General features: G+C 62.2%; 1 protein-coding gene across 1 annotated transcript; it reads left to right on the forward strand.

The window, feature by feature from the left end:
* Positions 1-13,520: 13,520 nt before the first annotated feature.
* On the forward strand, positions 13,521-14,762 carry ID3 (inhibitor of DNA binding 3, HLH protein). The gene is made up of 3 exons (XM_037381967.1): positions 13,521-14,048; positions 14,211-14,282; positions 14,474-14,762. The coding sequence occupies exons 1-2, from the start codon at positions 13,728-13,730 to the stop codon at positions 14,265-14,267; spliced, it is 378 nt and encodes a 125-aa protein (XP_037237864.1). The 5' UTR covers positions 13,521-13,727; the 3' UTR covers positions 14,268-14,282; positions 14,474-14,762.
* The last annotated feature ends 340 nt before the right edge of the window (positions 14,763-15,102 follow it).

A 15,102-nucleotide genomic window follows, 5' to 3' on the forward strand; every position in this document is an offset into this window, starting at 1 on the left:
CTGTTGTCTGCTGCTCCCTTTTCAGCACTGCCCCTTCCTCGGCCCAGCGAGGGCACGTACCTCCCGCTTCCCCTCTGCATGGCAGCTCGGGGGGGTGCTGCTCTATCATACCTTAAAATAATGAGCTGTGGGTTCTCCCTGGGTTTGACGCAGGGTGCTGTGACCCGTCTCCAGGCATCCCAAGCTCGGTCCCAGCCCATTGGGATCGGTTGCGGTGGGAAGATATGCGGTGGTGTGGGCTGGCACCGAGCGGAGCCCCTGCCTGTCCCGAGCCAGCCCCCCCCCCCCCCTCCCCCAGGGCAAGCGCCCCGCCAGCCTCGCCAGCCAGGATTTGTTCCCGTTTCATGTTGGGGGTTACCTGGTTCTTTCCAGGTGTGTGAAGTGCAGGCACCCGCTTGCCTCCCCAATCACCTCCCCTGGGAAAAAACTGCTCGTGGTCAAGAAAGTAAAAAATCCAGGTTTTCTTGTTTTGGCGGTTCGCAGGGAATAAGAGAGTCGCAAACGGATCTGAGCCAGTAACAGGGCTCTAATTGTCAGTGGGTTGTCCTCAAGGAAAATTGTGCTATATTGAAAATATCTCAATTATTAAATCACAGTTTAGAAACATCTGGAACCAGCCAGCTGCCAGCTCTGCTCTTCTCACCTTGGGTGGAAAATCAGCCTGCTGCTCCTTGCTTCCCCAGCGCCCTGTTCCCACCCCGCGCAGGACAGCAAATACCTGCACACCCTGCATGCACTCACTGAAAACTGTGCTTAATTTTTTTAAATTTTTTTTTTTTTTTTGCTAGTTCTTGCCTCTGAGAAGCAAACAAACAAAACCTAATTACAAGTAGCCTGGTCCCCATCGGGTAAGGCCTCGGGCTGCTTCCTGGGGGTGTTTGGGCTGGTGTTTCTGCAGGTGTTGAGAGCAGTTGTGTGGCCATTTGCATTTTACTGGGATATTTTACTTGTTTTCTCCAGAAGAATTTCTGTCCTTAATTCTTTGATAGCTTTGGCCTCTCCATTTGCGAGCTGGATGAAAACCCAAATTCCTTGCTGGTGTCCTCATGCATTTTCAGAGGGAGCGTAAAACCTGCGTTGTTTGCAGAGCTGGAGGAAGGAAGGGCAGAAAGCTTGGCTTGATTAAAGGCCCAAATTAAACAATTTGTCTTTTGAAAGAATCCGAGTTGTGAGTAACAGAAAAAGCCGGAGAGGGTTTTTCTGCTGTGCCTGGCAGGTGTTTGCGTCCTCGGTTTCATTGCTGGTCAGAGGTTGGTTCCCCTTTCTGGTCTTCAAGGAACGACCCACGAGAGACACGACGGGAGCAGGGAGATGTGATTTAAACCCCCCAGTACCTCGGATGCAGGTGTAGTACCTGCGATTATTTTCACATAAGAAAAAAATCACTTCATTCACAGGTCATACCTGTGTCCTTTAACCTGGGATGGTCCCACGCTGGTGTCATCTGCTGCTGCTGAAATGTCCCTCTGTGTTTAGCTGCGTGAGAGCCAAAATGTTATTTTCCCCTCTGCTTTTAAGGCAAAGCGGGTGAATCGCTGGGACGTGCTCCTGATACCTGTCTTCCCTGCAGGATTTATTCCGCAGTGCCTTCAACCTTGCCATCACTTCCATGGAAACCAGCCCCCTCTGGGGCTGTGCTGTGGGGGCAGGAGTCTGGTGTGCTCAGGGACCTGAAATGGCCCCGTTTCACCCCAAACTAGAGAGGGGAGAGAAAAACAGGTAGTTTTTACATCACTGGCTGGCTGCGCTCGTCCTTGGCTGTTTAGGAGACATGCGGAGCTTCTGGAGGGGAACAGAAGGGATAATGCCGAAACTGGGCCTGATGTTAAGTATTAGGAGGGATTTTTTTAAAAAAGGAAGAGGCTAAGTGAATGTTTTGTTTTGGAGGGTTGAAATGCTCCTGGGGAAAAGGGGTGGCTTGGATGTGGGGGAAAAAAGCAGGGATTTGGTACGTGACTTTGAGGGTGCTTGGAGGGCAGGACTCATGGGCAGCCAGTTCAGCCTGGACCTGGTCTTGGTCTAGTCTAAACTGGGATGAAAATGGGGCTTTTCTAGTACCACTGAGGAGGCTTTGCTTCCAGCCAGCCGCAGCTTGTCTGTGCGTGGCGGATTTAAGGATATGGGCAAAAAAATCCACCCCTGATGGTAACCGAAGACCCCAAGAGTGTGCAACGCCGTCTCTTGCGAGCGTGGCACAGGTAAGAGCATGAAGGTATTTATTATTGCTATTTCCTGGGGGGGGGGGGGGGGGGGAAGGCAAAATATTTGCATGTTCCCTAGGTGGGGAAGGGGATTCCTGCAGGTTTTTTCCTGCTGATCCTCTCCCCTGCTTAGGGGGAGGCGGCTCCCCCTGCCCCAGGGGCCAGGGGCACAGAAGCCCCTGTGCTGGCTGTTGTGGAGCAAATGAACCGGGCTGGGCGCTGGCACCGCGGGGTCCTGCAGGGGCTGAGTGGGGGGCTCCAGCACCCCGACCCCTGGAAGGAAACAGCTCGGCAGGGTGCTGGGGGGGCGGAACCTGGGTGGGGGGTGAGGGCCCACTGCCCCCTGCCTGCTCCCGTGCACTGCTGCCCCCTGCCCTGCCTGCTCATGCGCCTCGCTGCCCGCTGCCCTGCCTGCCCACTGGCCTGCCCGCTGCCCTGCCCGCTGCCCTGCCTGCCCCTGCCTGCTGCCCTGCCTGCCCACTGCCCTGCCCGCTGCCCTGCCCGCTGCCCTGCCTGTCCCTGCCTGCTGCCCTGCCTGCCCACTGCCCTGCCCGCTGCCCTGCATGCCCCTGCATGCCCCTGCCCACTCCCCTGCCCGCCCCCTGCCCTGCCTGCCCACTGCCCTGCCTGCTCGCACACCTCGCTGCCCACTGCCCTGCCTGCCCTTGCCCGCTCCCCTGCCTGCCCGCTGCCCTGCCTGCCCGCTGCCCTGCCCGCCCCTGCCCGCTGCCCTGCCCACCCCCTGCCCGCTGCCCTGCCCGCCCCTGCCCGCTGCCCTGCCCGCCCCTGCCCACCCCCTGCCCACCCCCTGCCCGCTGCCCTGCCCGCCCCTGCCCGCTGCCCTGCCCACCCCCTGCCCGCTGCCCTGCCCGCCCCTGCCCACCCCCTGCCCGCTGCCCTGCCCGCCCCTGCCCGCTGCCCTGCCCACCCCCTGCCCACCCCCTGCCCGCTGCCCTGCCCGCCCCTGCCCGCTGCGCAGGGCTCAGCGCCGTTGCCCCCCGCCGGGCAATGGTTGTGCCCCGCTCCCCGCCCCCGTGCGCTGCCCCGCGCCCCCGGCTGCGCCCCCCCGGCCTCCCCGAGCCGTCTGGGGCTGCGGAGCATCGCAAGGCCGGGGGGGGGGGGGGGAGGAGCGGTGCTTGCGGGGGGCGAGCGGCTGTTAAATGAGCATCTGTGCCGGCTCCGGGCTGGAGCCACATGGAGCAGCCCGGTGCCACCGCTGCAGCCCTCCCCCCCCGTGGCCTGGAGTCACTGAACCCCCGTAGGGACCCCGGACCCCCTGCCCTGCCCCGCGCCTCGGAGGGACGGGGGCAGGTAGGGGTCTGAGCGCCCCACTCCCGCTCGGGCGATGCCGAACGCGGGGCTGCAGCCCGGTGCCTTTCCCGGGGGGAGGGTGGGTGCTGACCCCCTGCCAGAGCAGGGCCCTGCTGCGGGGGGCTGTGCCCCTGCCTCTGCCCCAGGGCGAGGGCTGAAGGAGTTGGGGGGGGGGGGGGGCAATGAGGGGGCTGGTCTGAGAGGGGCTGGGGGGGCCGTGGGGTTGCTGGAGCAAGAGGAGCTGACGGTCGCATGGGGGGCCGTGTCCTGGGGCTGTGCGGGGCGGGGGATGCCGGGTCGGTGGGCCCCGCTCTCCCGCCAGGGGGCAGTGTTAGCCCGCGCGCGCTCCCGTCCGCCAGGGGGCAGCAGCGGCGCAGGCGGCTGCGCGCCTATTCGGTACATACGGTATGTGCAGTACATACGGTACATGCGTACGCACCGGGAAACACGGCACATGCGGCCTGCGCAGGTATGGGGGGCACATGCATGAGCATGTACAGAGGTGTGCAGCACACACATACATACACCTACACGCGTGCACAGCCATACAGTTCACATACATACACATACATGCATGCATAAGGACGTGCAGCTCACATGCAGACACATCCATACAGTTCACCTACATACGTATATATGCATGCACAGGGTCACACGGCACACACATACCTACACCTACATGCGTGCAGAGGGGTGTGCAGCACACACAGGTAATCATGGCACACGTAGGTACACACATCATGCAGCGGGGACACTCTATAGGGGTCCCTGCCTTTGGGGGTGTCCTGGACCCCCCCATACCACATTCCTCCTGCCCCCCAAGGCCCTGGACCTGTGCCCCAGGCCTGGGCAGAAGGGATTTGGGCACGTGTGCCCCCATGTCCCCCTGCCCTGGCGCTGCAGTGATGATAGGCAGCCCCCATGCTGGCACCCCAAGTGTTAGTGGCCCCCGGGAGCCCAGTCAGAGCTGAACTGGCCCTAGGCGTGTACTGGGGGGGGGGGGGGGAGGGGTAAGAGGGGGAGCAGGTGGAGGGGGGCCACTGGTGGTAATGGAGGTAACTGCAGTGGGCAGGCTGAGTGAGCAGGTTGTGTCACCCCTGCAATGGATGCAAGGTCCTTATCCTTGGAGGGGGGGGCACCCGCCCCCCCAGCAGTGGTGCAGTCTCCATCCCCCCAGTTCTCACGGGTGGGGGGGGCCCGAGTGGGGGGGTCCCAGTGGCCATGTCCCACCCTGTCCTGGGCAGACTGGGTTTTGCAGGTCTAGAGGGACAGGGATGCGGGCTCCGGAAGCCCCACTCCGCCTCCCCCCATTTTTCCCAGCAAAAGCCCCCCCCAGGCTCACACCAGCCCCTGCCCACTCCTAAACTCTCTGCACCACTTTGGGGGAGTGACCGCCTGCTCAGGCGCCCAGACTCCCCACGTGACGAGGACACCTGCGAGACTCATCTGTCCCCCCTCCTCCTCCCCTGCTTGCTAGGTGGGTCCCGGTCCCTTTGGCTCAGGGTGCCCCCCAGGTGGGTGGTCCCAAGGTCACTCCCACCCAGGACCCAGGCAGCCAGGGGGTCTCCTGCACCCACCCAGCACCCAGGACCCTGGGCTGGGTCCAGCTGGGGACACATCTGTGTCCCCTGGGCGAGGTCTGTGGCTGGAAACCATCCTGCAGGGGATGTTTTGGGGGTGTCCTGATGTGTGTCCCCGCCCATGGCAGGGGGGTCCCATCTCGGTGTCCCCAGCGCCTCTCTCACGCAGGCAGATCTGGGGGCTGGCTTTGGTGGGTTTACCATGAAAAGGTTGACAAAAAATGAAAATAAAGCTGACCCCCCCCGAAAGGTTGTCAAGGGTGAGTGAATGCAGAGAAGCGAGATGCTGCTTTTGGGGGGGGGAGGAGGGTGACAGGGCCCGGGGGAGCCCCTGGGTGCCACAGGTGCCACATGTCAGGGACCTCCTGACCCCCCCTCGGCCAGCCCCCCCATGCTGGTGGGGTGTCCCCTCCAGCTCCAGGGATGGATGCGTGGCTGGGTACCATTGCATCCCCATGGCACTGGGCGTGGGGTGAGCCTGGTGTGGGGCATGTCCCCAACCCCGCAGCGGGGGGACACACACGCAGGGACAACTTTCTTTAGAAAGTGAAGTTCCCTGGGTCAATGGAGAGTGAAAAAAATAAATAAAAGCGGAGCGAAAGTGAGCGCAGGTCGGCTTCCGGCACCTGGCCCCGCAGCTGCCACCCCGCCGGGCTGCGGAGAAGGAGTTTAAAGAACGAAGGATGGGGACAGGGGACCCCGGCCTTCAGCCTCACACCCCAGCATCCTCCTCATCCCGCGGGATGTTCCCGGAGAGGCTGGGCACCAGCGGTGGGGTTTCATGGGGGAAGATGGCTGGGATGGGGGGTGCCCAAATCTGAGGATTTGTGAGTTTTCTTTTTATTTTCTATAAATCCCCAGCTGCTGGAGGCAGAGGATGGGGAAACAGAGGGAGATGTCCCTTGGGGTAATGTGTCTCCCCCTCGCTGCCTGGGCACACTGCCCAGGGGACAGGAGGTGACAGCCACATCTCCCCAGGGTTTATCACTGTGGCTGTGACGGGGTTGTGGTGTCACAGGGGACAGATCCTGGCCCTGTGTCCCATCCCTGCTCACCGAGGATGCGTGTATAGCTGCTTCACCTCCCCTCCAACTCCACCATCACATCCCTCTCCATCACCCCCACGGTTTTATTCCCCCCCGCATCACCCCAGGCTGCCGGATGGAGCCGGGAGTGCTGGACCCCCCAGGAGGATGGGGTGATGTTGGATTCTCTGATGTCTATTGGGGTTAGGCCAGGTCAGAGCTGTATTTGTGTGTGCCCATGTGGAGAGGCAGCATCTGTCCCGGGGTGCTGGGGCAGGCGAGGGGAATAGGGTGAGCAGAGCTGGAGGGGGCACAGGGAGGCCCACCCCTGCAATCGGGACAGATGCTTCGTGTCAGGCTGGATTTTGGGAAGGGGGGTAGGTGGCGATGGGGGACTGTGGGGTGTCGGAGGGACCATGGTGGGTATGTGGGGGGGCAGGGTTGGGTTGTACCCCCAGAACTGAGGGGCAGCATGGCTGCATGGCTCCCACAGCTCCAGTGGGTTTGGAGGAGCACTGGGGTGTACGGGGGGGAGGGGGGGCGGGGCGGCGGGGGGGAGCTGAGCCCTCTGTCCCCCCTTTCCTGCATGGGGCCCAGCAAGGATGCAGCTTGAGGAGAGAAGGAGGGCGCCCTTCTCGCCCCCCCCCCCACTGCCCCTCACCTGGCACCTGCTCCGGGCGGATGGAAACTCTGTGTCAGAGGAAGCGGGGAGGGGGCCGTGCTCCCGGCCAGGGCTGGGGGGGGGCACACAGCTGTGTGTGTCCCCCGGCAGTGGCTGTGCTGAGGAGCTGAGCTGACCCCAGCACAGCTGGGCTGAGTTGGGCAGGTCTCAGCCCACCCCCGTGGGGATGGGTTGGCAGCAGGGGGAGGGTACAACCCTCGACCCCCCTCTTTGTCCCCCAGCTTTGCTGCCTGACACATGTCACCTCCTGCTTAAACCCAGCGTGGCCGCGCAACCTGTGGGCCCCTGGGGGAGGCCCAAGCTGGGGTCCCCACCCCCACAGCCCAGCGCTGACCCCATCCCTGCCTCAGTTTCCCCACTCAGGGTCTGCGAAGCGGCTGCTTCCCCTCACTGGGGCTGGAAAGCTGCGATGCAGGGCTGGGAGCACATGGTCCAGGGCTGGGAAGATGTGGTCCAGCACTGAACCTCCACCAGCATCCAAATCCCAGGGGGATGCTCGGATCCCATTCCAAGAAAGCAGGGTGGTGGGGCGTGGGGCCGGATGAGCAGGCGGTCGGGGAGGGGATGCTCACGCGTTATTTATACCGGGGGAGGTATCTGTAGGGCTCTTCGACGAGCGAACAAAATAACAATTCAGGCAGGTTTGAAAAGTGCCGAAACCACGACAGGAAACCCAAATTGTACAAATGCAGATGTGAGTGGAAAAAGCTCTTGAGCTGGTTGCTCTGGCTTTCACCTTCGCTAAAAATAAAGCTGCCTTATTAGGGGCTGATGGGGGCCAAGATAAAGCACCTTCCCCCCCCCGCCATGTTTTTCCGTGGTAGGGGGGTTGTTCCACGGGACGTGGCTTTCCGGCCGTGCTGGGCGTAGTGGGATGGGTGACTGGAGCTGGGGGGTCCTGTCATTTTGGGAGGGGGATCTGGGGGTGTTTAGGGTGCTTGGGGGTGTGTGTCAAGTTTTCGGGGGGGGGTTTGCTGGGGGTGGTGTGATTTGGGGCTGGGCAGCATGGGGTGGGGGGGTGTGATGAGTTGTAACAGTCTCTCTGGGTGTAGCGAGGCAGCCTGGCAAAGCCACATCCTGCAGCACGGCAGGACCTGGGGGGAGGAATGTGGGGGCCTGAGGAAGGGAGGGATTCAGGGGGAGCTGCGGGGAACAGCAAAACCCCTCCTGGGACCTGTGCACCTCCATGAAACCCAGGATGGGCTCCCCTTCCCCTTGCCTCAGTTTCCCCTCTCCACACCATTCCAGGGCTGGAGCACCCCACCTTGGGGAGGGGGGGGCTGCGGTGAAGGTGGTGCCGGCTGTGGGTGCCCGCTGCCCCCCCGCCACCACACCCCGGGCCCGGGAGGATATCGTGGGAGGCAGGAGGTGCTTTGCTTGCCACCGGGGTGGTGGCAGCGGGGCCCAGGCTCCTCTGAGTCACCAGTGTCCCCACACCTGCAGCGGCCGGGGGCTGCAAGCAGGGATGCTCTCACACCTGCAGCCTTCACACACCCCCGCCCCATCCTCCTCCTCCTTTTGCAGAGGAAACGATGGATGCAGAGCAGAGGCAGGAGGACAGAGCAAGGGGGGGGGGTATGTGCCAAATTGTGGGTGCACCCGTAGTGGTGGCACAGCACCTCACCCTGCTGGGTGCACCCACATGTACCCCCCCGGCCTGTGTGGGTTGGGGGGTCACGTGGCACCAGCTGGCCTTACCCCATGGTCAGCCTTGGCCCCGTTGGGGTAATGAGGTATGATGCTCCAGCCCCCCCACAGCACTGCGGATGCTCCATAAGGGGTGGGGGTGTGGGGGTGGGGCAGGAATATGAGATCCAGCCCAGGGGTGCAGATGGGACACAGGGTGCTGCTGTGGTGTCAGGCCTGGGGTGGGCATCGGGTTGGGGGGGACATGGGGGTCTGGCTGGCCCTGGGGGTGGCCGTGAGAACGGCAGCCAGGGCCGGGGGGGTGGGGGGCAGCGCAGGAAGCGCCGGGGGGGGCAGCCGCTCCCAGCTCCCCCAGATGTGCCCGTGAGATAGGGCTGCAGGAAGCAGCTGCGGGGAATCCCGGCGCTGGGAACAGCGCTGCCGCCCGCCTGCCGCCCCCCAGGCCTGCGGGACCCCCGGCCTCGCTGCACGCCACCCCCCTGCGGCCGGGTACCACCCGGGGATACTCACAGTCTCCCGGCCTCTCCCCTCTGGGGGGCTGGGGGTGCCCAGGGATTGCCCTGGACAAGTGGCTCTGCTTCCCGGTGGGAAGCCACAGATCCCCCTGGCCCTGCCGGTGCTGCGGGTGACAGAGATGGAGCCACGGCCCTGCTCCTGGCTGGGCTTTGGCAGGGACGGAGTCTGGGGAAACTGAGGCACAGACGGTGGCTGGGCAGCTGGCCAAGGCTGGGGTCACGGGCCCCCTCCAGAGGGATGCGTGTGCTCCTCTCCCTCCCCTGGGTGCTCTGGAGCAAGGTAATGCCTCCCTGTGTTCACTCTGGCCCCTAATGACCACCAGCAGGCAGTGCTCTTCGGGTGCAGGCTCAGTTGGGCTGAGCTCCCCCTGCCTGGCTGCGGGGTGGGCTGCTCAGCCCCTGCCTCAGGCACAGGGGACGAGGGGGGTCCCTGGGGTTAATCCCCTGCACAAACAGCTGCGCATTCCCCAAGGCCAGATCCGGTCTCCTAGTTACCCAGCCCAGGGTGGGGGCTGGCTGCCCCTCCTTGGGTGCCCACTCCCAGCAGTGCCCCTCCTTGGTCCCCCCTCATCCCCCCCCATTTCCCTGCACATCCAGCACAGCGCAAGGCCTGGCCCGGAGCCTCTGGCACCATCTGGCTCTTGCGGCAGGTCCCTGCCGTGGGTGACGGGGTAAACTGAGGCACAGCAGGCGGCCGGGGCCGGGCTCTGTCCCATGCCGTCAGCCTCGTGTGGCAGGCGTGCATCCATCCAATCTGCCCATTCCCATTTATAATCCCCATTTATCCCCAAACACCCCCAAATCTGGGATGTGGTAGCCCAGGATGGGGCTGTCACCGCGGCCACAGGGACCCCAAGGGAGGCTGGGTTTGCCGAACCGCGCCAGGGCCTTTGGCATGTCCCTTGTGTCACCAACAGCCGGAGCCGGGCTGCCTGTCCCTGCCCATCCCAGCCCCGCTGCCCACCCGGGGCACCCGGCCCTGGCAGGGATTGGGGCGCAGGGACAGCCGGCACCCGGGAAGGAGTGCAGTGACCAAAGCTCACCGCGCGGCACAGCCTGGCACGGCACGGGGTGGCAGCCCGGTGTCCCGGGGGACGAGGTGGGAAGGAGATTTCAGAGCCAGTTTAAGAAGCCAGAAACCCTTTTTCCCCTTGAGCATCCATCCGGATTCCTTCTCCAGCACCAAAGCTCCCTTGGGTCAGTGCCGTGCCGTGCCGTGCTGTGCCATGCGGGTGCCCGGGCTGGGCAGTTGGCTTGAGGGTCTCCAAAAATCGATGAATTAAAATGCTCGCTCTGAGCTCTCGCTCCCACGTTGTGCTGAGCTGAAGCGTGGCCTGCCGTGTCCCCCAGCTTCCCTCGCTCCCGAAGGATCCAGAGGGTCTCCGAAGATCCCAGGGAGATGGGATTTATACCCCAGCCCTATCCCAAAAGCAAATCCAGATGACCCCTGGGGAAGAGCCCTTCCCTTTGTAGCTGCCTTGGGCGCTCTGCCACGTCTCCGTTCCTCCCGCTCCCTTCCCTGCAGCCAGTGCTCCCAGGCAGCCTCCTGCTTCCAAAACGCGAGAAATTCCCCAAAAAAACACTGGCGTGTCCCCCCTGGGAACACCGGGACCCCCACGCTCACCCTCCCTGCCCCGCGGCAGCCTGCTGAATCCGGCCCCTTCCACGCTGCTTTATGTCCTTCACATCCTGCCACCTGTACTGACTTATTTAAGGAAAAAAGAAATAAATATATCAACCCAAACCTAAGCCCGAGGGGTGGATTTGGGGGTGGGGGTGGGGGGCAGCTGCTTGTGGACCCCCCCGAGCTCGGGGACCCCCGCAGGTATTTGCAGTGCGGGAAAATCGCTTGGGATTAACCATCCATTCCCGGGAAAGGTTGTGGGAAGCGATGGCTGAGCTGGAAGTGGGGGGCACGGTCACAGCCCCCCCGCGGAGGCTTTGCATGGTTTGGGGGGGCTCGCCGAGCCGGGCAGCCCCCAGCTCCTGCTCCTCCTCTTTTCATTTTTTAATAGAACACCCAGTGTGGGCCCTTTTCACCATGAAATCATCTCGCTCGCTCCCCCACCCCCCCGCCCCCCCTCTTCCCTCCTCCGCGCCAACAAACCCGCACCCCCCCCAGCCGCAGCGTGGGGACCCCCCCAAACCCAGCGCTGGCACCCCAAAAGCATGGGGGCACCGGGGGCGGCCACCCAGCAGCGGGGGGGGGGGGGGGGAGGGGGGGGATGCCGGCGGGGCGGGGGGCGCGCGGTGGGGGGGTGGGGGGGTGGCATCTCGTGCTCCCACCTTGCCGGCACCCCCGGGGTCCCCCACATCAGCGCGGCCCCCCCGGAGGTGGGGGGGGGTTGCCTTGGCCACGCCGCGCCGTGCATGCATGACGCGCGCAGGGCTGGCGCCAGGCTGTCTGGGGCCGGGAGTTAGATCAACACAGCTGGAGGGCCCGCGCCACAGCTGGGCAAAGGCAGCGGGTCCCGCCGCCCAGGCAGCGCCTGTGGGAACCGCCGCCAACAAAACCCCCCTGCAAACAAAAGCTGCCCCCGGCGGCCCCCCCGCCCTGGGAAACGGGGGGGGGCGGCCATGGGAATTAGCGGGGTCGGGGCGGGCGGGGGGTCCCCGGGCCGGGGGGAGCGCTCGGGCCGGCTGCGCAGCTCGGAGCTGGGTTGTGTTTCTCGGGGCTTCTTCCCCCCCCCCCCCCCCCCTCTTTTTTCCTTTTTAGCTTTGCGTTTTTAATTTTTTTTGACTTGTCATTTTTTTGTATTTTTCACTTTTCATTTTTAACGTTTTTTAACTTTTTAATTCTTTTAACTGTTGACTTCCTATTTTCAGGTTTTTAACTTTTCATTTTTTACTTATTAATTTTTAACTTTAAGTTTTGAACGTATTAATATTTTAACCTTTCACCTTTTATTTTTAGTTTTTAACTTTTTTTCATTTAGGTTTTTAACTTTTGACTTATTAATTTTTTAGCTTTTCACCTTATTAATTTTCTAACTTTTCACGTTTGATTTTTAAAGTTTTTAACCTCTTATTTTCACGTTTTTAACTTGTGACTTTTGAATTTTTTCACTTTTCCTTTTTTACTTTTATTTTTTAACTTTCCATTCTTTAACTTTTCATTTTGTAGTTGTAACTTTTCACTTTTTAACGTTTAATTTTTTATTTTCAAACCTTATTTTTATTTGTTAACTCTTCGGGTTTTAATTGTTAAATGTTTTATTTATGATTTCTAGACTTTCTAATTTTTACATACCACATTTTTATTTAATTTTTATTTAACTTGAAACTTTACATTTTTTAAATAGAAAGGAATATTACTCCCCCCCCCCCCCCCCCCCCCCCGTTTTTTAGGGGGGTCGCGGTTGCTGCCGCTTGCCCCAGAGCAGGTTAATGAGGGTAATTACGGCTCCCCCCAAGCTGCCACCCTTCACACGGAGGCGATTTCCCAGGAAATTCGGGGCGGGTCACAAAAAATACCGCAGCCCCTCGGACAGCGCCATGCTGCCCGGGGGGGGCTGGGGGCCACCGAGCGGCTCCCTGGCCGGGGGGGGGGGGTGGCGACTGTCCCGGCCTGCGGCCCCAGACCCGGTGAGCTGCGGGGGGTCGGACCCCAGCGGCACCGTCCGTGGTTGGTGGCTGTCGGGGGGGACGGCGGGACTCCGGCCAGTGCCCTGGCCCCCCCCGCACCCCCCTGCATCGGGACCCCCGGGCTGCCGCAGTGCCCCCCACCCTCTCGGCTGTGCCCCCCCCTCTCCTGCGCTCCCCCCCCCCCCCCCGACCAAAACCTGTGAAACCAATGGGGTGGGGTGTGTGTGTCTCCCCTTGGCTTAACGATTCCCAACCTGGGCCCTGCGGCCCCCCCGCGCCCCTCCATGTGGCACCGCCACCCGCCGCGGCGACACGCGTGGGCACCGAGCGGCAGCGATGGGGGGGGGGGCTGCCTTTCCCCCTCCTCATCACTCCGACTGAAACAAACCCCCTCGCCTATAAATCTCCCCCCCCCCCCCGCCCCCCCAGCCTGCAGGCCGGCCCCTCGCAGGCGCTGACCTAAATCTGGTTTCTCCATCGTAACCTCAGTTTTACCGCAATTAATTTTTTTCTGCTGGTCACAAGATAATTCCTGACGCCAGAAAGTCTGGGGGTCAGATGAGAAGCGGATTGAGGAACAGGGCGGCACTAATTTCCTTAGGAGAGCGCCCGGTAAAAACACGGGGGGCCGGGAAACCCCCCCCCCCCCGTGTCCTGCCTGAAAATAGGGGGGATTCAGTGCGGGGGCTGGGGGCAGTTTGGGGGGTTGGGGTGTCCAAGGGGTTTAGGGGGATCCCCCAAGGGGTGGGGTGGGGGGCTGGCTGCGGGGGCGACCTGCGTGGCCGTGTCCCCCCCCCCCCCGCCGTGGGGCCACCGGGGGTCAATGGGGGGGGGGTAGGGGGGGTGGTGAGGCTGGCCTCATTTAGATGCAAGGGTGGGGCTTAGCACTTCATTTACATAAAGAGGGCGGGATCCAAGGCTTATCTGCATGCATGGGGCGGGGCCCCGCCGGCTGCCTATATAAAAGGCGGCGCGGGGCTCCCGTTTTCCCAGTGTACCGGCGGAGCCCGAGGGTTTGTGAGTGCGGGGTTGCCGAGGTGGGGGTCGCTGGTCCAAGCTTTGGTGGTCGAGGTGCTCGGAGGTCCCAGCCGTCGCGACACGCACCGACGCGCCCAGGCATCCCCCCCTTTCCCCTCCCCTCCTGCATCCCCCAGCCGAGCTGTGACCCCCGGCCCCCCACCATGAAAGCCATCAGCCCGGTGCGGTCGGTGCGGAGCTGCTACGAGGCCGTGTGCTGCCTCTCGGAGCAGAGCCTGGCCATCGCCCGCGGCAGCAACAACAAGAGCCCGGCCTTGGAGGAGCCCATGAACTTGCTCTACGATATGAACGATTGTTACTCTAAATTGCGGGAGCTGGTGCCGGGCATCCCGCAAGGCACCAAGGTGAGCCAAGTGGAGATCCTGCAGCATGTTATCGATTACATCTTCGACCTCCAGATCGTGCTGGAGGAGGGGGCCAAGGGCCGCGACCCCTCCTCCGAGGCCACCCTGCTGTCCCTTAAGGTAAGAGTTGCGCTGCGTTGGAGGGGGGGGTGGTGGTGGTGTATGGTGGGGTGAGGAGGGTATGGTGGGCTGGGGGTGATGCGCGGCCCCGGATGCCGGGGGTGGTGGGGGTGGGTGTCGTGGCAAGGGGGTGGTCCTCAGCGCTGTCCCTGCTTTCCGCAGGCGGCCGAGCTGGCGTCTGAACTCTGCTCCAAAGACGAGAGAAGTTTGTGTCACTAACGGCTGCTCCATCAGGTGAGTGTGTGTCCCCCCCGATTCCCCCCCAGCATCATCCTCAGGGGACCGATACCCGCCCCGATGCATGGCGGTCCCCCGCCTCCCGACCACCAAACCCAGAGTTACCACAACACTTAATATTTATAACTTTTTTTCTCCTTCCCCCCTTCTCCCCCGCCTTTCTTCTCTCTTCTCCCGGTGCCAATTAGCAAACAGGCAGCGAGTGTCGGTTCCTGGTTCGTTATCAGCCGGAGGTAAATAGCAGCTTCCTCCGTGGCGCCGGGCTGTCTGCGACCTACCGCCCCCGGCATCGCCTCCCCCGGGCCCGGGCCCCGCCGGCGGGGGGCGGCTGGTCCCGACCCCCACCATCCCTCCGCCGCCAGCAGCCCCCCGGAGCGCAGCATCCCGACTTGGCAAGACTTTGGACCCGAACCTCAACGAGATACTTTTAATGATAGACTGGTGAAGAGGCGGTTGTCTGTATATTTTTGGATTATAGCAGCGAGTCCTTTTTTTTTTTTTTGAAGGTTTTGGGGGGGGTGGGGGTGGAATTCAGGGGGTTTTGGGGAGGGGGGGCACATCCTCGCGTATGAACCAAACTCTCTGGGGCTGCGGCCTCATGTATTGTGGAGCTCTATACTAGAGTATAACGTTTTGTACCTTTTGTGCAGGAAGGTGATTTTCTGCGAACATGCCTTGTACTTGCTTTATAAACTTTTTATAAAAGTTACATTTTTACGTAATAAAAACAGGTCGTTCAGAATGTTTTTCCCCATCTCTGGGGGCAGAGGTAACCAGGGTGCACCCCATGGGTGGGAGAGCAGCACCCTGGGGGTGG

This window comes from Falco rusticolus, chromosome 3 (genome assembly GCF_015220075.1).
Source record: "Falco rusticolus isolate bFalRus1 chromosome 3, bFalRus1.pri, whole genome shotgun sequence".
NCBI lineage: Eukaryota > Metazoa > Chordata > Aves > Falconiformes > Falconidae > Falco > Falco rusticolus.